Consider the following 24258-nt stretch of genomic DNA (forward strand, 5'->3'; position numbering starts at 1 on the left):
TGAACTGAATTTTAGCGTTTGTCTGGTGGAGTAAAAAAATTATTATTCAATTTAATTCTCCTTAAGCCCGCAACCAAGTGCAGTTAATGTTTAAATTTGCACTTCTTTCGCACCAGCCTCGTAAAAACAAACAATAAAATTGATTGAAACTTAGAATTTAATGCTGCGAAGCAAATGCTTTAAACCCTAGCAAAAAAAAAAAAAGGCAAATGCTTTAAAAAATTTAACGCAAGCAAAACTATTTTCCAGGATGAGTGTGATACACATCAGACTTTGAGATTTGCGTCCGGCAGCGCCTGTGTATTATGTCCGAAGCCCTAATTTCCAGCCCAATGAAAGCAACTGGTACGCGAAACCCGGTTCCTGATGCGCGACGATGCCGCCACCATTCCCGCCATCCCGACCCCGACTTCCAAACATTTGAATTCCCTGTTCCCCCTCTGCCACTCTCTCCGCCTCCTCCGGCAGCTCCACGCTCGGATCCTCCTCCATGGCCTTCACCTCTCCGCCTTCTTCGGCTCCCGCCTCGCCCACGCCTACTTCGCCGCTGGCTCCCCGCAGGACGCCCGCCGGGCATTCGACCAAATCCTCGCCAAAACCCCCCACGCCTGGAACACTGTGCTCTCCGGTTACTTCAAAACCCGCAGCCTCTCCGAAGTACTGCAGCTCTACAAGCTCTCTCGCGTCGAGGGTAGCAGACCGGACAGCTTCTGTTTGGCCTTTGCTGTCCGGGCTTGCGCGGGACTCTCTCTTCTCGAACTGGGGAGGTCAATTCACTTGGAATCCATACGATCAGGTCTGGAGACGGATGAATTCGTCTCCCCTCCTCTCATCGATATGTACCTCGAATTCGGTTCTTTGGAAGACGCCGAGAAAGTCTTTGATCGAGTTCCTGTTGCGATTTCCCCTGTTTGGGGTCTCATGATGAAAGGGTACTTGAGGGAGTCCATGGAAGTTCAGGTGTTTGGTTTATTTGATAGGATGAAGGAGTTGGGAATCGGATTAGACCCTTGTTCGGCAGTCTGTCTGGCTCGGGCTTGCGGAAATGTTGGCGCTGCTAAAGAGGGACGAATGATTCATGGCCTCTGCATAAAAAAGAACGTTTTGGATTCTAATATCTATCTGCAGACCTCACTGGTCGATATGTACGGGAAGAGTGGTTTCATGGATTTTGCACGGAGATTGTTTGATGAAATGCCTCACAAGGATGTCGTGTCTTGGAGCTCAATGATTGCTGGTCTGGCTCAATGTGGGAGAGCACATGAGTCGCTGTTGGTTTTTCAAGACATGCTGGGAAACTCGATAGCGCCGAATGAGGTCACTCTTGCCAGCGTTCTTTTGGCTTGCTCGCACTTGGGAGCCCTGCAGCAAGGGAAGAGTGTCCATGCATACATGGTCAGAAATGAGGTTGAATTGGATGTTGTGACTAACACAGCTCTCCTCGACATGTTTGCTAAATGTGGATCTATGGACTTGGCGTACGAGGTGTTTAATGCAATGCCCGAAAGGAATGTCTTTGCTTGGAGTGCGATGATTGGAGGGTTTGGCATGCATGGAATGTGCGAGAGGGCGCTTGCTCTTTTTGATGAAATGAGGTCTGAGAATCTTGCGCCCAATTCTGTAACATTTGTCTCAGTGCTATCTGCATGCAGCCATTCAGGTAAGGTCCAAGAAGGGCGGTTCTACTTCGAGTCCATGTGTAAGGACTATAAAATTACTCCAAAGAATGAGCATTACTCATGTATGGTTGATCTCTTAGGCCGAGCAGGGCTAATCGAGGAAGCTGAATCGTTGATCAAGGAAATGCCGCAGGAGCCTAGTGCTAGTGTGTGGGGAGCTCTACTGGGTGCCTGTAGAATTCATAAACGGGTGGAATTAACTGAGCAAGTGGCTAACAAACTCTTTGTTTTGGAGCCTGATCTGCCAGGTACCCATATATTGCTTTCAAATATCTATGCTGCAGCTGAGATGTGGGATATGGTGAGGAAGACAAGAGAGATGATGAATGAGAGGGGATTACAGAAAACAGTTGGTTTCAGCACAATTGAAGTTGATAAAAGGGTTTATTTATTTAATGCGCTGAATGGAAGGGACCACCGGCGTACAAGGATTATAGAGCTTTGGCATGCGCTAAGTAATGAAATGAAAGAACTAGGTTATGTACCAGATTTATCCTTTATACTTCATGACGTGGAGGCAAAAGAGGGGATGCTTTGTGGTCATAGCGAAAAGATGGCAATAGCTTTTGGGCTTCTGAAAACTAGAGATGGGATGCCACTGAGGATAACAAAAAACTTGAGAGTTTGTGGAGATTGCCACACTGCAAGTAAGTTTGTGTCTTTGATTACAAAGAGAGAGATAATAATGAGAGATTCGAAGAGATTTCATCATGTTAAAGATGGTGTCTGCTCATGCGGAGACTATTGGTGATAAATTTCAACCCCTTGTAGTTCATATAGTTTCCATTTAACAAAATGACATGAATTCATTTTTCCTTGGCATTCTCGTTTGCTAAGTTTTGATTGTAATAATCAGCAAATGCTTGCAAATTTTTGTTCCACTATACTTTCCCATCTTGTAATGCACATAAAACTTGGAAGGATTGTTTTCCTAATTGTCTGCTAGTGTGTGTTTATTGATAATAGTTGAGAATTTGATGATTGCAGACTGGACACACTCGGCAAAAGCAGTGTAAAAATATCAAAACCTTAGACAGGTTGAGTAATCTACCTTTTTGCTCCAAAAATATGTATCAAATTTCGACGACCAAATTTCTTGATAACGATTGTCATTTCTTAGTTGACTTTGAGGATCAGATTGGCAGGAGGAAGGAAGAAACAAGAAACATGGTATCACCTATCTCCTTGAAAGGGTCCTCTTGTAGTTCAGTTTTCAACTTCATACTCAACAATAATTTACCTAATGCATTAGCTGCATGTCAAGTCAAACTACTATAGTGCTTTCTATTTGTATTTTTTCTTCTTCCTATTGTATATTCTTGTTGGTCCTTGAGTCCTTTTCTAAATTCATTTTTGGAGACTATGATGCTTTCACCTCATTTCAACTGGATTTCTGCATATTAACATGTCTTCTTTGTAATCTTGAGAAGCTCAGCATTTATTACACTACATTTTCTCACCCCATCTGTATGCCATCACAGCATTTCTCTATTTTTTAGCTTGAATTGTTCGAGTCTTTTGATATATGCCTATCTCTGTTTTCACTTTTCTTTTTGAAGTATCCCAGAAATACTCTTGGATTAGATTGTTAGAACTGTTCTACTCAGTAGGTGCTCAGGCTGTTTATATCTATTCTCAGCCATAAACTAATAGATCTTCAGTACACAGGATAGATTTTTCTAGAGAATAATTGACCTAAATTTTTAATAGGTGCTCATAGGAAGACCATGTGACAGACTAGCATAATCTTAAGCCTGGTAGGACCAGTGGGATGGTCTGATAATGAAATTCCTCCAGAAAGAGATCTGCTATACAAAACATTAACTTTGTATAGGCTTGACACTGTCTCCTTCCCCAGTAAAATAACTTGAAAGACCAAAGCACTAGTCGGTCATGCTAACCCAATCCTGAAAGAAAGCATCACCCACATCAGACAGTCCTCAAGTGCGGCATTCGGCGGAAAATACATACTTTATTGGAGCTCACTTTCATTGAACCTCTTTAAAATACTCTTCCAACCCAATCCTTAAGGTTATATTAAAGCCACTCTACCTTCAAAATATTTAAAAGAAGACACCCATCTTCAATACACCATTAATACAATGTTCCCTTAAAACCCTACATGCATTCTTCCATGTGTCCCACCCCATATCAGTTCTATAAACTCCTATACCCAATTATCTTCACACCCCAAAAGCCCAACTCCCCTCCTTTTCACCCCTCACACCAAGCCTTGTTTTTTGGTTATCTTGAGTGGCCCTATTCCATAATCTCTTGATATGGCCTCTGGAGCTGGCTCTCCCTGCGGTGCATGCAAGTTCCTCCGCCGGAAGTGTGCATCAGACTGCATCTTTGCTCCATATTTCAACTCTGACCAAGGCCCGGCCCGGTTTGCAGCAATCCACAAGATATTCGGTGCCAGCAATGTGTCCAAGCTCTTGTTGCATGTACCTCTGCTTGACCGATGTGAAGCTGTTGTTACTATCGCTTATGAGGCCCAGGCCAGGATCAGAGACCCTGTCTATGGTTGTGTTGCGCACATCTTTGCTCTCCAACAACAGGTGTTCTTTGTTCTGTGTTATCTATGTCGTTCCTTCTGTCTATAATTAACTTGATCTGGATGTTGGATATAAGTCTACATGAGGAAGACATAGCATTTCATTCTAGAACTGTTTGAACAATTTTAATTTCCAAGACTTTTTTTCTCTGATTACATAAGATTGAGATTGCTTGCATCAATCTACTCTAAGGGCTTTGTATGAAGCATCACACCCATTAAAAATGTCAGGAATGTGTTAGATTAGTAACATTAGTTATACGAGTTAAACTGCATCAGTTTACTTTAGCATATGAATTATCTTATTGTTCTTGTTCAAATTGACAGGTAGCAATCTTGCAAGCACAGCTAATGCAACTGAAAGCTCAGTTGGCTCATAGCATTGCAGGGTCACAATTGTCAGGTGATCAGTGGCAAGGGAACATCGCCGATCCACTTCTCCAATCATACTCAAATATGCAGACTATGTATCCCAAGAGGTCTTTTGATTGCGTGGATTATAGTTCAGGTGGACTGGCTATGCAAGAGATGGGCTCTAAGGAGGATCTTCCTACCCAGCATTGCACCAGGAGGAGGGCACCACACAATGAGTTAGGGGAGCTTCAAGCTTTGGCTCTGAGGATGATGGGGAGCTGATCCTCTTTCGCATGATGCGATAAGAATTGCTTACTGCTTGATGTATATAAATCTTAAGTAGTATAGGGTGGTTTGAATGTAGAATCTAATGTTACAGTTAAAATATCTGCCAACCTTCAAAGCTCCTTGTTCTCAACTTTCCAATAATAGGTCTATTAGTTGGCTCGGCATAAATGGGGCCTTCAAAGTTGATGTGTGGTGGGTATATATCCATTTTTCTGTCATGAATGATAGTGGAATCAGGGTGTTGCTAATTATTTGGCATTTTTTCTAGGCTTTATCCAAGTTAAATGCCATAGGAAGTGGCAATTTGACAGTAACAAATGTTAAAAAATTGAATGTTTTTATTCTGTTGCAGCACTATGAAAGATCAAGGTATGTAAGAAACAGAAGGCATGAAGCTCCAACGTTTTGAGTTCCTCCTGCATCATTATCTTCATTGTTGGGCTTAATTTTCTTTTTTCTATTATTATTATTATTATTTAATGACCCTAGGCTTTGAAGCACTCAAGGCACAGATTGTCTGTTCAATGGGGTAAAGGGCTATATCCTGGCATGAAGCAAAGGTTGCTTAGTTTTGAAGTACAGATTTACCTAACATATTTCTATTAAAATTTTGACCGAGCGATGTAATGACCCAATGACCCTACCATGCATGTATAATAAACAAGTTTAGAACCTGCCCTAATATATCCCTTATGTAAATGAGCCGACAACATGTCTCCTTGATCGAAAGCATATGATATCAGTATGCTAAGCTCCTCTTTTTTAACAGTCTAGGACTTTGCCAATCTCGTGAAAGATCTTCTATTGTGAGGCTGATGCGATGAGGGACATGATCGGATCAACATAAAGGCGCTAATGTGAAGAGGGGAAGAAGACTGCCTCATAGGTTATGGCTCTTGCTTTACGCTAAATCAGCTCTGAACACCATGTAGTTTTGTTAAAGAGATGGGAGTATGGGAAGTGTGCACATAGCCATAGGCCAATCTTATAGTCAAGGCAGAGTAAATGGATGAAATGCTGATTCCTAAAGAAAATAGTATTTAACTTTCTTATATGTATCCAGAAAGGCTATGGGCACCTTGACCAGATGTGCTATGGTGTAGCTATCACAATAAACTACTCCAGATTATGTATCATACATAAAGCAACATTTGTTTAACAGCAATCATCGCATCGAGATGGTTTGTTGTTATAAAATTTTGGACTACACTATCATCGTTGATCTCTTATCTTCTATATGTTCTCATGCATGGAGCCATTGGATTTAAGTAATGGTTGAAAAACTCCATGTTCGAAAATATGGAACCAAGGACTAGTGCCTCTTGTGGTCCTGTTACAGGCCTTGCGTGCATTGGCGAGAAAGAGGTTGAGCATGTGAGAAAGAATAAGAAGTCGAGCTGTTTGATTTTTTTTTCCCCCAGAAAATAGTGATATGGAGGGAAGAATAAAATAGTGCTATGGATTATCTTATCATATTCTTATTTAACATAATAAATATAGGCACATGCAATTGCACTTTATATCTGAAGTTCTGAACTTTGTCTTTTGGTCCTTTATTTATTGATCGAAGAAGACAGAGTCCATGAACCTAGGATTTATAGTTTCTCATTTCCAAATTTATGATCATTTATTGTCCCTTTGATCTCTCAATGTAGGGTTTTGTCTGTCTGATGTGCTTGATTGAAAAAAATGTGGCTCATCTTTGTGGAGACTTCAGGTTTAAGACCTGAGGGAGGAAAAAAAATACTGAATTTTGAGACCTATCTTGCGCCCGAGTGAGCTGCAACATGTCACGCAAGAGTTGGAAAATAGGTAGCTCCTGCTAAAAACTAGTTCGAATCGGACATCCAGGCTTAACCTTCTGAAAAAATTGGATTTGGTTGTCTCAGGTCTGACCCATTTCTAGCTCTCTTCCTCGACGCAAGAATATATACATCAATAGGTTACTAAACATCATCAAGTATAAAGTATTAATTACATCCCTAACTCAGGAGCATCCTTACAAAGCCACCTCTATGTTCTCTATAATTCACCCCACTATGATACCTCTCCACCATATATGCTGCAATCCCCGTCGCAGATAGCACCAAGACGATGAAATCTAGTAGTGATAAACTTAAATCTCAGAGCTTGCCAACGGTAAAAGGAAAATCCAGACCTCTAGCAAATGGAGAAAGTGCCTGTTAAGCTAAAAGCCTTTGTATATTATTCTACATAATCCCAAAACTTATAAACTTCGAAGTTTTTTTTATACTAACTAAGAACTAAGAAAACTAATTACATATGGTGTGCTTATTGTATTGATAACCTATGGCCTACAGCTGTTCCTCTTTGCCATGGCTTGACCTCTACACCTCGGAATGTGGTGTTTGAAGTGTAAGACCACCAAATGGGTCAACAATGCTCTAGGAAAAGTAAGGTCATCACAACATTGATCAATCAAGAAGCCCATGCCAAACTTAATTGTGCTTAGGTTCTCTCTTTATTTTTCTTTTCTTTTTTATTGAGGGTATGGACCATTTGGAAACCATACTTTTTTCTTCCATCATTGCTGCTGCTTAGGGATCAATGAAAGGCAGCCTATTGGAAAAAGTAAATGAGACCAATAAAGGTGACAAAAGGAACACTCGTCTTTCCAAAGAAAACAAAACAAAAATGGCCAAAGAAAAGAGCTTGAATGAACGTGGGAAGTGCTTAAGGACAATCATGATGGAGATGGATCTAACCTCATCAGCACAATATAATATTGAAAACTACAAAATGAAAAAGAAAAGGGAATGAACATAGTCATGCTTATATATTTTAGAAATTAGCTGCTTGGATGATCTTGTTCGTAAGTCAAATAAATATTCTCACCTTCAATAATACACCACTTTTATGTCCATTTCCTATTCTCTCTGCAAAGGAGAGAAACAATAAAAGTGGACAAGTCAAATATGTACCTTCACCAAGTTATATATGATAAAATTTAATTTATATTTGCAAGGTGCTTGAAAGTTACACTTATTCATGCTTACTCTCAGTGCACTACACATAAACAACAATAGTTTATGATAATATATTCAAGTCCATTGCTATCCAAAATAGAGTAATAGACACAAAAGAAATTTGTTTAGAAAAAAGAAAAGGTGTACGGATTTTTAATTATTCATGCTTACTCTTGGTGCATCGCACATAACCAACACTCAAGTATGATGTTACATTCAAGTCCACTGCCACCCACTTCCTCATATGACCAATAACATGTGATATGCAAGGAGAGAGTAAAAGCAATATAGACACTAGATAAATTTATTTAGGAAAACAAATAAAAAAAACATGTGCATTTGAATGTGCCTTTATCTATTACCATACTGTTGGTTCAGAAGTTGGAATATCAACAACTTCGCGATACAAGATAGGTTGACCGTTCTCAAAATTTTTCATATATACTTTGCTCAAATCCAATAATAATATATTTAAGAAGAAATTTTTTTGCCCTTGTTAAGAAGCTTATAATGGAATCCATATTTCTTCCGCATTTTTGTTTTTCTAACTCATAACTTTCTTTCGTATTTTGTTTTCAGAGAAATACACTAAAGAGTACCATCCGAAATAAGTTTAGCTAATATATGTTTTCTTTTCATATAGTATTATTAGGGGTATATTTGGTTAGGAGGAGATGGGCTCTAGAATAAAAATGATAGTGAATGGCTCCCAATCTAGTTGTTTGATCGGAAGAAGTTTCATTCTTATTTCAATTTGAGGGGAGAATGAAAATGTTCTAATTTTCAAAAACTTAAGTCTGACTCTATCCCAGCATTCAAATTTCATTCGAATTCAAATTTCGATTCTTCTTTCAGTAAAGAACTAAATATGTGAAAAAATATGGCCATTCTGATTCCAGGCACGAGCCTAATGCATCCTAAAGGGATTCAATATGCTCACACAACAAACAGTGATTTGTCTCTCCATAAGTCATTCCACCATCACCACCTCATTGCATTTTATTTTAAAGAATTTATTTGTCGGCTGTTTTACCTAAAATATCAGAGAACTCCAAGCGGCTCGTTCTAAAAACAACAAAAAAAAAAGAAGTCGGAAAGAAAGTCGCCGTCTTCTTGAAAGCTCAAAGCACTGCGAGCTCCCAAAGCCAAAAAAAAAAAGCACTGCGAGCTCTTTTATCTCCCTCCCTCTTTTTCCTTTTAAGTTGAAGGCCGAAAGCCGAGCGTAATCTGTGCCTCCTGATAAGATCTCAGCCGTTGGATCTTACGGCCAACTTTTCTTCAAGCGTGGCAACATCTTGACCCCACTTTATTTTATTTTTTTAGGACAATAATGGCAGACGCGAGACACGTGACTCCATGTTATCAAAATAAAGTAATGCGTCCTTTTTCTCTATAAAAAAATCATCATGCGAGTCCTTGGCCGTCTGATTGCACATAGTTGATCGGTACCGTCTACCTCCTCCTTGTGTTAACACATCAAATATGTCTAGAAACATGACATAAGCTACATGGCCAAAAAATTGAGTAATAGAATATTTTAAATTTATCTAATTGAAATAAATATGTAAAATATCAGACCTTTAAGAAATAATAATTTTTTTGGACAAATTTTCTTTTTATTTTGCAATCGCTCGCATGGAAATTAATGCACACAAGGCCTGAACTTTAAGACATAATCATGAGCTTGCTAGGTGCAACCCAAGAGGCCCAATAGTTGAGACCAAATGGGCTGATCCAATCCTCTATGCTTTAGCCTATCATATGGATTTTAGAGGTAAATATCCATCAACCAAATTCTTAAGATTTCCTTTTTATTTTATCTTTTTGTTTTGGATAATACAAATTATCAAGATATCAACAAGCCAAAATATAATAAAAAATTTCCACACGAATCTAAAGTCATATTGACCATAGGATGTGGCTCATGTCGGCAACGGTGATGATCGCCGCCTAATTTATTCATATAGAATTACATCCATGCTAGAAGCCAATGAAAGAATATAAATGTCTGCATTCAAAGAACTAAATAGTTATTTTAAGATGGTTTCATTTTGGTTTGATATGTTCTGTAACAATCCAGAACTTCACCCAAAAAGACTGATTGTAAGTTATTTTTTTGACTCCTTAGTTCTATATAAGTACTCAAATCTTCTTGACGAATAACCGATATTAGACTAAACACATGTCCGCACGGGTCTTCAAAGGTTCATATCAACAATATCAAATAGTAAGTTTAGAAGGCTTGATAATTTGTTCCGGGTGGCTGTGTCATCTAAATTTGATGCTTCGACCAAAAAAGATGCAACAAGGTTTTGTGACTATGGGGGAGGCTAAGTCACGCAAAATTTATTAAGAAAAAGAGGTAAAAACGGAAGCTGTACATGGACAAAGAAAGTAGCAAAAAGCAGGCTGATTGGAAAGGAAAGCAAAACACAGCCAAATTAAAGACATTAATGGTCTTGTAGAAGGGACGGGGTTGCTTTAATCAACATCATCTTGTGATTGCAAACAAGAGACCAATCATTTAGGAATCCGGTTCCCATAGAAACAACCCCCCGGGTTCCTTCCTAGTATCTTACTTGGATTGCCACGAGTGTTCAACTTGCTTTTTCAGACACAACTAGAGAAAAGACTCGAACTTTAGTGTTGCAACAAGATAATACAAGTAACATTCATGGCCTTTTGATTGACATGTCACAATGAAACTGGGTTGGGTTTAGCCTAACTCTTGCTCCAAAAGAAGAGAGAGAAAATTGACCATATTGATAAAAGGGCAAACTCAAGGTTCCAAATGATGAAGAGAAATTAAATGCACCCTGGAATGTAGCAGCTAATCTCCAAGGGTATAATTGCTCTGATCTGCAAGTGATCTGCAAGTGTTATTCTAGGAAAATTTACAATAGCAATCCTTTCATTTTGTTCTATATGTAACTTGCAACACACTTAGGAAAAATGAAATCCACTAGACAGGAAGGGGGGACAAAACAACTGAAATGCAAGCCATAAATAACATTCTCCACTTACTCTCACTTCAAAGCATCCTAAAATTTCCTTCAGAGTTTTGGTGAGTTAACATTGGGAAAGTCCTTGAAGTTGACCAAGGTAACAAAGACTTGCTCAGACCTGGTGCTTGCTAGTGGGGGTGATTCCATATTCTATGTACTAAGAAAGTTAAAGTTGCCAGCTGAAGAGACCTGAATTGATAGTGTCCATGAGTTCCCCACTACAATCCATGGAACTCGACCCAAACAGAAGCCTTGGAAATAAACTTATCTTGGTGCTTTCGGAGAAAGTTTGAATAAAACTGCTTACCGAGTTTTCTTTTTCATTTTTCCCTTGGGTGCTAGGTTGTGCCAGAAATATTGTAACATTCTCCGATTTTTGCTTCAAAAAAAGGAAGATGCTAGATATAAGCAAACTTATGCTGCGTACAGAGAGATTGTATCCATGTTTTGAATCTCCGATCGACCACCAGATCACAATAGAGCAACCTTATTATTGCACCAAGCTTGCCCTCTAAAACAATGCCCTTCGATATCTAATTATATAATCCACATATTTCAAAAACATATTTGCTTGATTATTTTTTTTTTGTTGCATGCCATTATCTATGCCCTCTAGCAACTAGATATAAAGAAGGTATTAGCATTTGATTGCTAGGGTATTCAATCCTAGGGCTCTATTAATTAAGGTTTTATCATTAAGTCCAAAATATCTAGATCATAGGCATGAATGAACTTCGTCTTTACATTTTTACATAGTTATAGTACATAATTAGCACACATTATCGAGCGTCGCATAGAATTCGCTTGCTTATTATAAATTTGGTGCAATTATAGTTTGTACCAGGAGGTCGATCGATACATATCTGAAGTAACTAATAACAAAATTTTTGATGATAGATTGCCATGGATCATCTTCTTTCAAATGCACTGCCTTCTCATGCATGATGAAGATAGGCAAAGGTTACCGATTGAAGGTCCTCCATGTCGTGATATGCTGGTCTCCGGGTGTTCGCTTGCATGTCAGGAGAGGCCATAGCACAAGAATAATTATCGCCGGCGGAGAAGGAGATAGGATCTCCAGTCGCGTATGAATGAGGGTGACATTCCTGAGAAGACTGGAAGAAATTAGGGTTGATCAGAAGCTCATTGCCATAGCTTAACATGGCTTCAGGATTCATCATGGGATCTGAAACCAAAGCTTGGCTCGTCCTCAAGTCCCCACCCTGAAAGAAACCCTGCCCATCTTGTTGGTAAGGTGGGAATTTGTTGTTCAACTTCTCTTCTCTGGAAGTGGAGGTGGAAGTGGAAGTGGAGGCAGTGGCACAGCCTTGAGCTGCTGCTTGGGCCTTGAGAGAAGCCAGTTGTGCTTGCAGATTCACAACCTATACGAAACCAAGGAGAAACATTAGCGACAAGAAACCGAATGCTTTTGACTCTCTACAGTGCTGAATTATTTCCATCCATCGAGGAGGATGCGAGATATGAGCAGAATTTGGCGAACAAGCTAGGCTAGCTAGCTGTTTTTTTTTTTTCAAGGTTAGAGGCGCTGAGTGGAAAATAAATTAGGTAGTGCTAAAATCTGGAAGAACAATTACATCCAATCCATTTTGGAGGAGATAATTTGTTGCCAATTGCAGCGAAAAACTTAGCAGCTCGTGGAGTTCCTTAATTAAGATGAAAAGATTTGTGCATGCTCTCCTTTCTTCCCAAGAGAAAGGAAAACCATCTTCAAGAAACAATTACATATAGAAAGCTGATAGGGCCGGTAGTGTTGGTGAAACACCCAGCGAACTTCCTGCAGTGGGCATGTCGATCGTTAAGAGGACATGACGTGGTGTGCACGGGTGATGGCGGATTTCTTCGCTTAGATTGCAGAGTTTTCTTGGGTTTTTTGAGATTAATGGGATACTCACTTGTTGTTGGAGAGTGAAAATGTGAGCAACACAGCCATATATGGGATCTTGGAGCCTCGCCTGAGCCTCGTAGGAGATGGTGACCGCAGCCTCGCACCGGTCGGCGACCGGAAGGTGCATGAGGAGCTTCGAGACATTGCTCGCTCCGAAGACTTTGTGAATGGCCGCGAAATGGGCAGCGCCCTGCTCATGGCAGAAGTATGGGGCAAAGATGCAGCCCCTTACACACTTCCTCCTGAGGAACTTGCATGCTCCGCAAGGAGAGCCAAACCCTGTCATCTTGGCCTTCGAGGTTCCTGGTTTTCTCTCTCTCTCTCTCTCGCTTGCATCTATGCCTATGGAGTGAATCATCCCTTTGCTTATAAACACTAGAATGAGAAGGGGGTGGATCATACTGCAAGGATTTTTTAATTTTGCCTTGGTCTCCTTAGTGGGCTACATTTGTCATTATTTTTTTGCAGTGCATGGCCCTCTTTTCACCTCATCTCCAATTCTATACTAATTTGAGATTCCATTCAGAGAGACCCAAAAGACACAGGAGGCTACACTGACCCAACCCATTTCTGATTGCTCGGGCGTTCCACTTGTTTTGCGTGGTGATGCCTTGGCCCCTTGTGAATTAAAGGGTAAATTTACGCTTGCAATTAACTTGTGATCTATATCTGAATTTGCTATCCTATCACGAGGGGTGCATGTTTTAGAAATGGAGCAAAAGGCAATGGAACAAGAAGACATGAACGCTGAGTATGTCGCACACATCTACATTCACATGCTTGTTTTTTGGGCCCATGTCACATAGCCGAAGTCCCTCAATGTGGTAGAACGTACCATGGCATGCTTGTGCTCATTGATCGCTTTCAATCAATCTTGCGTGCCGCTTATTGGCATCTACATGTGGACCTTGCAATGATGTGCACCCTACCTTACTAGCCTGCCTACCACCATCCTTGTATGTTCAGTTTCATATTATTCCAACCCTAGCTAACATCTTCTTAAGGATGAAGACATTAAGAAATCGACCTACCGTTGCTTGCCAGGGGTTTAAAAGTGCTCCAATTTTACCTTTACAAGTTTCGCAATTTGTCGATGATAATCGTGTAACCTATCTTTCGAACCTACCTTGTATGTTCAGTTTCATATTATTTCAACCCTAGCTAGCATCTTCTCAAGGATGAAGATATTAAGAAATCGACCTACCGCCGCTCGCCAGGGGTTTAAAAGTGCTCCAATTTTACCTTTAAAAGTTTCGCAATTTGTCGATGATGATCGTGTAACCCATCTTTCGAAGCTGATATAACCCACATGTCTGGCTATAGACGCAAGTCTAGACTCCCTGCCAGTCGAAATAGAATGATATGATTTGTAAAATGGATCGGAGAAGAATGATTCATGGTGAAAAACAAGTTTGATGAGCAATCACTATTGAATTCCCTCTGGAATTGTTGAGGTTAATGTACTTGCAACTAATTCAAATTGGAAGGAAGTGGTGGATTGGAATCTTTGGGACCACCATGGTCTGCCATTTTGTGGATTAATCAGATGAGGCGACGGCTTCATATGCAGGCATTAGCCTCCCTGGAAGTCATTACAATCCCACCTTTGCATGGTTTTGGTCATGGGTACTTGTTGGCCACTTAACCACAGAGGGATAGCTGGTTTTGGAGACAGCTAAGGCAAATCCGTTCAGCTACTTATAAAAAAAATGGTTCCTTGCACCATTCGTGCAGGTTAATTAAACAAGTAGGCGAAGCATACCCAGAACACTTGTAAAGAGAACTGTGACTTTCCAATGCTGATAGTTTAGAAAGAGGAAAAGAAACAGGAGAAAAGGAGCCTATCAACTGCCTCCACCACTGTCTTTCTCCTTGGCTTTTGAAAGTAGATATAATCTTGCCATCATAAATGACCTATGCCAAGGTACAGTACAAACAAATACAACTAGGTGTGTTTCAGACTTTCTGACGTCCATCAAATTTTTTTCAGTTGATTAATATCTGATGTCCATCTTTTAAGGTGCAAATGGAATAGCTCCTGTGTCAAACAATTTATTCTAGCAAACACTGTCATTGAGGAAGGTTCTTCTTGCCCTTGTTTATTTTCTCATTGCTGAAAGCAATAAGAATTTCTCCATTAAAAAGAAAAGTGAGAGAGAGTGAGAGAGAGAGCGATAAGAATTTCAATCCCCCTCCAGCCAGCTTTGCTCATGATTTCTTACTTAACAAGACAAGGAAAAACTCATGAGTTTTGTAAAACGTTGGATATATCTAAAGGTTGTCTAATAATTATTAGGATCATCTTTTTTTGAGGAGAAAAGGAGGAAGTGATCGAAATACTTCCCCTAATTTTATTTATGATTAAAGTGTATACGTACAAGAAGGGGAATTATTTGCTAATCCTAAGCATCAAATTGTTGATGGATTTCAGTAGCTCTTGATGAATTTGGTCTCACAACATTAATTTTCCCAAAGATAAATGTTTTTTTTTTACAAGAAAAATTTGGGAGTTCCTTTCCAACCAAATATGCCAACAAGGTGCCATGATGAATTGGTCCCAAGCTCTTGTCATAGAGGATTTTATCTTCCTGCGTCACCATGAAGTGACTACTCTATTAGCATCGTCAACAAAGTTAAAAAGTATCAAATCACATACTCTATTTAAAACCGTGGCTTGAATCAAAGGCTAGCTTTGTATTTGTGATGACTGGGGAGCCCAACAAGAGAAGAAAGGCAAAGGTCGTTTGTACCCTAGAATCTTGTGCTCTGGGGATCCCATACACGTGTGCCAACAAAAACAAACGTAGATACTTATTCATTCAAAGGCACGTCTCAAACGTGTGCCTTGTGTATTCTACTACCAAATGGGCTCTCGGATTATGAAAGGAATGGGCTCATCAAATTCTAATCGGTTTAAGCCCGACGTGCGGAGAGAATGGGAATCCAATGGAGTAAAAGGGAAACACAACCTTTCGTCACGATCCAGTTGAGATATAGATATAAGAAAGAGAAAAAAGAAAAAGGGGTTTGAAACCATGCCTCTGATCTACATAGCTGAATCCAAAGAGGTAACTCTAAGTACTCATTTTTGATGCTTCAGCTTGAGAATTAGAATCGATGGGATCATTTCTTCCGGATAGGTCGGATTCGGTACCATCTTTACCAAGGACTTGTTCCCTAAAGAAGGAGGCGGGTGGGATCAGAAAGAAAGGCTTGTTCTACGCTTTAAAAACGGATCTTCACGGCGATCCTCGAATTGGGAGGAAGAGAACCAGCACCTATCAGAGATTTCGCCCTGCTACAGCGTGGTGGGAAGATGGAGTCAGCTTTCGAGCTCCAGAGTTTCATAATTAGGTGAAAGGTTATCTATCATCATACCAAATGGTCATAACTCAAACTCATTTCCTAACATCTCTCTCTCTCTCTCTCTCTCTCTCTCTCTCTCTCTCTCGTAGAGAATTGGGACAACCCATTGGAGAGTACATTTTAAATCATCCACCATACCAAACATCTTGATGTTTTTATTATATGTTGGGGCACTTTAAAATGACAAATACTTATATGTAAAGCCCATACGGAGCTTGGAGTTTCCAACCGGGGACATGATTTCGTAAGCAACATGAGTGTGGCCAAAGCAACCAAATTATAAATTATCACAATAATTTCTTAGTCTTGAATACCTAAGTTACAGTATGAATCCAATTTATTTTATACTTACATGAAGACAAATTAAGAGTCGTTGAATTATTATTCATATGCCTAAGAAGTTTAATATAGACTCATCTGACTAGGATTAATTTATCATTCAATTTGAAACATTTGGAAGTTGCTGTACTATAAGAACTCTAATTTGAACCGTAATATCTTGAGTGCTTGGAGTGATTACATTGTCCCTTTTCCTTCAACCAAGAGATCACGCCACACACATCATGCAGATTAGCATTGACTCCTTGGCGAATAACCGATGTGGGACTAAACACACGTCCCACATGAGTCTCACATACTCTCCCGTTCAAGCTCTAACATTCTCGTCAGGCTAAAGGTTCAAATTCATTCAAATCTAGTCACAAGCATCACAATTGGCCCATGGTCAGAACCCGTACTGCAGTGTCCTCTATTTCACATAGGCTATGGACCGAGTTTGCTCTATTATCATTTGTAATAACTCAGGACATACCTCATCCAAAAAGGCTGGTCGGAAGGTATTATTTGAGTTCCTTAGTCCGAATAACCAATATAGAGCTAAACATATGTCCGCACGGATCCTTATACTTGTTTACCGTCCATAATTATATACCCTTATTTTTTTATAAGCCTTGCAAAGAAGGTCACCGCCACATAGAACGTTCAAACGAATGGTGTTACTGATTAATTGCAGGGCAGTTTGGTTGATGGTCAAATTTGGCAGGGTTAGGGGATCCAACCAAACGAAAAAGGTGGTGTAAACTGTAAACAACAATAGCTCTTACGTAAGTCTCTTGAGACCGCCAAACCGACAGAAAACTCGCATGCAGGCCCACCATGCACGTGCTGGATGATTGCTAGATTCTAGGGTTCTTCAGCCTGTCATCTGAGCTAGGGGAACCACCAAACGCCATGTATATCAAAAGTCTTTATTGGCTCGATCAGTTCCAGAGGCTGACGCCATGAGGCTTCTACTTCTCAACTAGTGTGTTCCCATGGCTTCTACCAATCACTTTCAGGAGCTCAGTTTTGTGCTTCTCAGCCCATGCATTGAGGAGATAAATAAGAAAGAAAGAAAAAAAAATGACCCCGCTACTCCATGCATGCATTTGTATAAAAAGCTCATATAACAGGATCTATGCTCACCAACAATCCAACTTGGTTTAGGTCTTGGGTCCTTATCGTTCCTGCTTAGACCAGGGAGGTAGTTATGCGGTCGCAATTGTGTTAGATCTCCACCCCCTCCCTCGTCAGCTCGCTGTTCGCATTAGCCATTGCAGTCTCTGAACCCCGGGGACACTGGTGGCCACACGACGGGTGCTGCCTGAGGGTCATGGGACATGACAAGATTGCCTCGCTTTCAGAGCCGTGGGATTGTAATATAGTAGGGTTTTAGGTGTGGCAAGATGGTGGTTATATTTGGATCGGATGTGGACATGTTGTCTCGCATGAAGGCAGATTTTCTAAGCGTAGGACCCTTAAAACTAAATTTAATGCATCAAGGTCTATTTGAAAAGCCCCTCCAAGAGGGGGGAGTGATGGAGATGTTTGTGATTGTTTCTTCCTCAACTTGAAATCTTTCGGTGGGACCTTGGAGAAGCTTAGAGCCAAGGCTTCAAGCTAGTCTCTCTACACGCGGAAACTAGTTCGAGAAGTTATGAGCTGGAGATATGGGAACCTATTTGTAGGTCTGTGACCCATGGGAGGATCTAATGAGTAGAGAGAGTTTGGTCTTCGCCTTTGATTTTGTTGAGCGGCTCAAGAAACGCGGAGGAGAAAGAAAAGGAGAGTTAACCTCAAATCCGTTCTGCACTTTTAGACTGGTCGGCTACTTTGAGTCAATGAGTCATAGTGTGAAGGGGCTCTCATGACCTGCAACTGGAACATGATTAGGCTTCCTGACTTCTTGTGGGGTTCCTGTCCATGTCTCTAAACTGATGGCGGCATCTAAGACTTTGCTTTAATGATGAAAATTGAAAGTTAGCCGTCTGACTACAATGTCGATCGCGCATGCGTAGTTTGTTGTGATTTTCTATTTTGTTTACAAAATATAGTTTTTGGTATTTAATGAGGTGTTTGATCGCTAGATAGATATCCAAAATATTGGATGATATTGGTTTGACATATCATGTGCTCCCATGTATAAAGACCATCCAAGGAATTTGAAATTGAGTTCAGGTTGTGCGGGCTTAAACCGAATGCGAGCCAAATTCCTTAGGTGGGCCTTTAAGTTAGGTGTCAGCAACGCCCTAAGCCATAATCGGAAGTTTTTCATCAATTCATTCATCTGAATGAACTAAGATCGAAGAAACCAGTACCAGACATATACCAATTTTCCGGCAGCATGACTCAGTATGGGTCGTACCAGGCCGGTACCGAGAGAGAAATGGTACCGTAGGAGAGAGAAAAAGAGAGAGAGAAGGGGGAGAGAGAGAAGGAGGCTGGAGGAGAGTGGAGAATGCCGGCAGAGGCCGGCCGAGCCCGCGAGAAGTGAGGCTGCGGCCACTTCCTTTGTTTCATTCGAAACAGAACAAGTGGTCGTGGCCTTAAAAATTCTTAATTTTTTAAGGCTGTGACCGTTGGCCCTATTTCGAAAAATAGAAAAAGCAGCTGCGGCCTCCGCCGGCATCCTGACCTCTACCTCTCCTTCCTCCTCTTGCTCGCTTTTTCTTTTCTTCTTCATCAGCAAATGGTTGATAAGAATTTCTAATAAATGCTGATTTTTATTGACTCATGCAACGTTGTAATCAGAGTTTCACCAAATTTCTAATATTTTTTTAGAATTAACATGCATGCTTATCCATGCAATATGGGAGGAATTCTTTCCCCCTTTCTTCTCATATTTTAAGTAATTTATTTCTCCCTTTTTTGTTCTTTTGTGTGTGTGTGTGTGTGTGTGAGAGAGAGAGAGAGAGAGAGAGAGAGAGCGCTAATATTGTCCATGATTAGGTGTTCTCTTGTAACCATTTTACTTTTCAAATATTACTGATTTTTAGCACTTCATCTAAGCATATAAGCAGATCTTGGACCAAGTTTTTTGGGCAGAATTTTTTAAATTAAAATATTTGCTAATTTTACGTATTACTAAAAGGATCCCTTCATTTCATTTTATTGGCATGGTTAAGTAATTTCTTTTTGGTATTCTATCAGTAAATATGGTTCAGGAATTTGGCAACTTTTCAACTATTCTATTCTTAATTATTTCATAAAAGCAGACCATTAGTGGTGATCTTACTATTGTCTGTTCATTTGGACAGAGAGATTTATTTGAGGCATTCTCCTCTCTTGCCAGAGAATGGCAAACCCCAAAGTATTCTTCGATATACTGATTTGGAAAGGCAAAAGCTGGTCACATTGTGATGGAGCTGTTTGCCGATGTCACGCCAAAAACTGCTGAGAATTTCCTGTGTCTCTGCACTGGAGAGAAGGGGATGGGGATGTCGAGCAGACCATCGCATTTAAAAACTTCATGTGAGAGGGTGGGGACTTCACCAGGGACAATGCAACTGGTGGTGTTATCTATATACAGATTCAAGTTTGAGAATGAGAACTTCAAGAGGAAGCAACCAGTCCTGGTGTGCTATCGATGGCCAATGCTGGTCCCAACACTAATGCATCCGAGTTCATCTGCACTGAAAAGACTCCATAGCTGGATAGGAAACATGTGGTGTACGGATATGTGTTTAGTCTTGCATCGGTTATTCACCAAAAAGATTTTGGATATTTATACAGGACTAAGAAACCAAAAAATATAAAGTTATCAATAGTTGAGTTATTTGCTGGTGGTGATCGAAGACTGCGGACAGATCACAGGTTCTTCTTGGTTGTCGATGCACGATAATATGACTTGAGCAGCAGTGTTTTTTGGAAGGACCTGTTCGGAAAGACTCAACCCTAATTACAAATAATTTTAGCATGGCTCTTGCTATCAAATGATCACTGATCAGAGTGCTTGTACTGTATTACTATTACTGGTGATCCATATGTTCATGTTATTTGTCCATTTCGTTGACACATTTGGACAGGAGGGTTTATTGAAGACACTCTTCATTATCTTGAGAGAATGAAAAGCCCCGAAAGTGGGTGTGTGTGTGTGTGTGTGTGTGTGTGTGTGTGTTGATGGAAAATGGAGGCAGCAGAGAGCTACCCCCTGTTTATTGAAAGAAGAAATTTACAGGAGTTGACATAGAGTGTGATTTACAGAGGTTACAGCATTGCAGAAGGAAAATAAGAAGCAAAGTACAGGAGGCTATAGAAATGTTTCGCATTCCCATTCAAGAATTACTGGGGTGAACTAAGGATAGTAGTCTACTCCCAAGGTGCTGATGGGAATCTTCCATCTTGGCGGTGCAGAGATGGCTCCAACTGCAATAGGAGAGCAGAATTTTCTGAATCACAGAATAAACAGAGCCTTTTCTATTCAGAAACAATCGAGCATTCCTCTCCCTCCAAGTTTGCCAACAAACGGTGGCAATTAGCTGGTCCCCTGCCTTCTTATCCAATCTGATATTGTTCTTCCTTCTCCATTCAATCCAGAGGCTATGGAAGTTCAGTTGGCTGCCCTCTGAGTTGCAGCTATAGCCTGATGGTGGTCCACAAACTCTTAGCAAATGGGCATCAAAAAAACAGATGGTTGACTGACTCAACTCTTGAACCACACAAAACACAGCCAGAGCTCACATTCCATCCCTTCATCTCTAATAATTCATTCATATGTAATTTGTTGCTCGCCGCTAACCACAAGAAAACTTTCACCTTCTCCGAAGTTGCCGCCTTCCAAATAATTTTTGAGAAGGGGCAATTGAGTCCACCAAAGTTCAGGAAGTTGTAGAGCGAGTCCATGGAGAACATGCCATTAGAAGCAAGCTTCCATACCAGCACGTCCGCAATACGAGAAGGTCTGATTGGTGATAGCCAGTTGTATTGTGATTAAGTAATTGGCCAGTGTCACCCCAATAACCATAGCTGAGAATTTCAGCATCTTTATACCAAAGAGAGGGCATTGGCAAATTTGGCAAGCCACTGCACTACAAGTGCTCTTCTTTGCACAGAAAAATATGGTTCCCAGAAAAATTTCACACTACAATAATGAATTGAGATCCAATTCTGGTGAATAGCCAGCAAGCTTCAGCTGCCCATCCAATCCAACCAGTAACAAGCAAACCTTATTGCTTGAGGGATGAAACTTGTCTGAAGCAGCGAATTCATGGACTACCCCATCCATCTCAATCCAACTGCACCCCGGACCCCTCTTCTGGACTCCCCTGCCCTTCATCATCCCCCTCACTATCGCAACCTCGTCCCACCGATTTGCTTCTGCATGCATATTGACTAGAAGCATATGATGTGCGCTGTTGTTTGGTTCCAAAACCATCAGCTTCTCCACAGCTGCTGCTGCAATCTCCAAATTCCCGTAGATTTTGCACCCCGACAGTAAAGCGCCCCAGATGACTGCATTCGGCTCTACAACCATATTCCGAACCAAATCCAGTGCCTCTTGTAAAAGACCAGCACGTCCTAGAAGATCCACCATGCAGCCATAGTGCTCCATCTCTGGAGAGATCAAATAGTCCCTAATCATGCTTGAAAACATCCTGCGGCCTTCTTCAACCAAGCCGGCATGAGCACAAGCACTAAGAACACTCACAAAGGTTACTCTGTTTGGGACTATCCGCCCAGCCTTCTTCATCCTATGGAACATATCAAGTGCTTCGTTTCCATGCCCGTGAACCGCCAGCCCCTCGATGACAGAATTCCAACAGAACAGATTCTTTTCTGCCAACTTGTAAAAAACCACCAGAGCTCTCTCCATGCTCCCACACTTTGCATACATATCGATCAACGCCGATCCCATATAAACATCATGATCAAACCCATTGAGCAATGCATACTGGTGCAGCTCCCTTCCCACCTGGAGGGCTCCTAAATGAGCGCAAGCTGAGATAACAGTGGCCATCGTCACTTCATCGGGGCTGACCCTTGCAGACTTCATTCCTTCAAAGGTCTCGACCGCCTCCTTGAAGTGCTTGTTTCGAGAGTAACAAGAGATCATGGTGGTCCATGAGACCAAGTCCTTGTTGGGCATGCCATTGAATAAGGAAGCAGCCGACTCCACATCCCCAGCCCTTGCATACCCTGCTATCATAGTATTCCATGACACAATGCTCCTCTGCGGCATCTCTTCAAAGAGTCTCCTCGCTGAGTCCAAATCCCCAACACGCGCATAGCCCAACAACATCACCGTCAATGACACAACATCTCTTTCAGACATTTCATCGAACACTCTCTTCGACTCCTCAATCTTATCCAAACTCGAGTAGAAATCTACCAGTCCGGTCTGAATTAAAAGCTGGGAACTGAAGCCAAACCTCCAGATCTTCCCATGAACAGCTTCCCCGAGTCCAAGAGCAGGTACTTGCATGCAGGCCTTGATCAAATAGGAGAAGGTATAGCCTGTGGGGAGAAGATGGGATCTCGACATGTCTACGTATAATCGAAGGGCTCTGATCGGTTGGGAATGGCCAACGAGACCGCCAAGCATGGCGTTGTACACGAAAACATTGGGATGGGCCATGTCGGTGAAGGTCAGGAAGGCGTAATCGATCTCGTGGAGCCGGCAGCAGGTGGTCAGGAATTGGTTCATGAAGAAAGTCTGTTGGTGGGAATTGGTTTTGATCATGGAGGCATGGATGGATTTCAGGTCCCGCGGTGCACTGCATCTCTTAAGTTTCGATATGATGGGGTGATTGGAGCAGCTTGGAGAGAGTGTTTTGGGGGTTTGGAGGGGTGGTTTGACAGAGAAGATGGGAATAACGCTCCTGAGCCTAACGGTCATGTCAGAAAATCTGAAATTTGGAACACTAAAAAGGGTATATATTTTGACAGTCAAATCTATTTGTTTTTCAGTTTATAGCTGCCGATTCGAGATTGCGGTAGGTTGCAAGGAGAATGGGGAAAAAAGGAAAGGAAAAATATGATGCAGCGAATCGTTGTCTGTTTCGATGTTCATTTTAGCGGGAGAGGAGTTTTTTTTTTTTTTTTGGCCTTTCGAAGGGCCATGGGAAGTGGTTCACCCCAAACTGCCCCTTATGCCAGAAGTCAAGTCAGTGGACTACGTCATGTTCCAGTACCAATGTGCAAGGAGGATTTGGAAGCTTGCCATGATTCCATCAGAGATAACTCGGCGTCATTTCTGCAGGTGACAGGTGATTATTTTGGTGACTTATTTGGCTTATCAGATCTGGCTGTCTAGAAACGTCTGAACGTTTGGTGAAAACTTTCCCCATCGAGGTTCGTTGTCGAGCAGACCCGACTCCAGACGGCAGAGATCACCCAGTCGCAGCTGTTGGATGAATCTTTGTCAGCTCGAGATACCTGGAGCTCTTCTTCTGCTCTTGGAGCATCTCGTACAGTGTTCTTCGCCTGGGAGCCCCCACCCTCGAGCTTCTCAAGGTTAACTTCAACGATTGCATTCTGAATGACGAGAGTAGGAGAGGTGCCAACTTCATCATCAGAGGTCCGGAATCCAAAGTGATTGCAGTTAGTGGTTGCTAGATCTTCGATACCTCGATCTCAAAGGCTGAATTGAGGGCAGCTTGGGCTGGCCTAAGTTATGCTCAACGAGTGCTGCAGACCAAAGTTGTACTACTCAAGGAGGATTCAGTGACAGTCATTGGTTGAATCCAGCAAAGCACAGAAGGGGTAGGTAACCACCACCCATTGTTTAGGAACATCCGGGCTATGGTCTGTGGTGGGTTGGTTTTGCAGGCGAAGCATGCATTCAGAGAAGCTAATGGAG

General features: G+C 41.3%; 4 protein-coding genes across 6 annotated transcripts; 2 read left to right on the plus strand and 2 right to left on the minus strand.

Annotated features, from left to right (window-relative positions):
• On the plus strand, nt 1-5059 carry LOC103705459 (pentatricopeptide repeat-containing protein At1g06140, mitochondrial). 3 transcript variants are annotated; one of them, XR_005506750.1, is made up of 4 exons: nt 1-2326; nt 2667-2716; nt 2800-2849; nt 4564-5059. XR_005506750.1 is itself a non-coding variant. In XM_039115212.1 (2 exons), exons 1-2 carry the CDS (start codon nt 367-369, stop codon nt 2693-2695), a joined length of 1989 nt encoding a protein of 662 aa, XP_038971140.1. In that variant the 5' UTR covers nt 1-366; the 3' UTR covers nt 2696-2751. The 3 variants fall into 3 exon arrangements, 1 of the variants encoding a protein (XP_038971140.1); XM_039115212.1 differs by lacking the exons at nt 2800-2849; nt 4564-5059 and having other exon boundaries at nt 2667-2751; XR_005506749.1 differs by having other exon boundaries at nt 2-2849.
• Nucleotides 3760-5059, plus strand: LOC103705460 (LOB domain-containing protein 16-like). Its single transcript, XM_008789172.4, has 2 exons — nt 3760-4240; nt 4564-5059. Exons 1-2 carry the CDS (start codon nt 3959-3961, stop codon nt 4870-4872), a joined length of 591 nt encoding a protein of 196 aa, XP_008787394.1. The 5' UTR covers nt 3760-3958; the 3' UTR covers nt 4873-5059.
• Nucleotides 5060-11448: 6389 nt separating this feature from the next.
• Nucleotides 11449-13099, minus strand: LOC103705564 (LOB domain-containing protein 29-like). Its single transcript, XM_008789327.2, has 2 exons — nt 12784-13099; nt 11449-12252 (listed from the first exon to the last, which is right to left on the minus strand). Exons 1-2 carry the CDS (start codon nt 13060-13062, stop codon nt 11806-11808), a joined length of 726 nt encoding a protein of 241 aa, XP_008787549.2. The 5' UTR covers nt 13063-13099; the 3' UTR covers nt 11449-11805.
• A 7477-nt stretch (nt 13100-20576) lies between these two features.
• LOC103705458 (pentatricopeptide repeat-containing protein At1g06143) lies at nt 20577-23519 on the minus strand. Its single transcript, XM_008789169.4, has one exon. The coding sequence runs from the start codon at nt 23293-23295 to the stop codon at nt 21541-21543; it is 1755 nt and encodes a 584-aa protein (XP_008787391.2). The 5' UTR covers nt 23296-23519; the 3' UTR covers nt 20577-21540.
• Nucleotides 23520-24258: the final 739 nt, after the last annotated feature.

Source organism: Phoenix dactylifera, chromosome 17, assembly GCF_009389715.1.
Source record: "Phoenix dactylifera cultivar Barhee BC4 chromosome 17, palm_55x_up_171113_PBpolish2nd_filt_p, whole genome shotgun sequence".
NCBI lineage: Eukaryota > Viridiplantae > Streptophyta > Magnoliopsida > Arecales > Arecaceae > Phoenix > Phoenix dactylifera.

Excerpts from the sequence above, each read along its gene's own strand:
- LOC103705459 (XM_039115212.1), top strand. The coding sequence starts at position 367 with ATGCGCGACGATGCCGCCACCATTCCCGCCATCCCGACCCCGACTTCC. Across the intron at positions 2,327-2,666 it reads TGGAGATTGCCACACTGCAA|ACTGGACACACTCGGCAAAA; the intron begins GTAAGTTTGTGT and ends TGATGATTGCAG.
- LOC103705460 (XM_008789172.4), top strand. The coding sequence starts at position 3,959 with ATGGCCTCTGGAGCTGGCTCTCCCTGCGGTGCATGCAAGTTCCTCCGC. Across the intron at positions 4,241-4,563 it reads TCTTTGCTCTCCAACAACAG|GTAGCAATCTTGCAAGCACA; the intron begins GTGTTCTTTGTT and ends TCAAATTGACAG.
- LOC103705564 (XM_008789327.2), bottom strand. The coding sequence starts at position 13,062 with ATGACAGGGTTTGGCTCTCCTTGCGGAGCATGCAAGTTCCTCAGGAGG. Across the intron at positions 12,253-12,783 it reads TTTTCACTCTCCAACAACAA|GTTGTGAATCTGCAAGCACA; the intron begins GTGAGTATCCCA and ends GGTTTCGTATAG.
- LOC103705458 (XM_008789169.4), bottom strand. The coding sequence starts at position 23,295 with ATGACCGTTAGGCTCAGGAGCGTTATTCCCATCTTCTCTGTCAAACCA.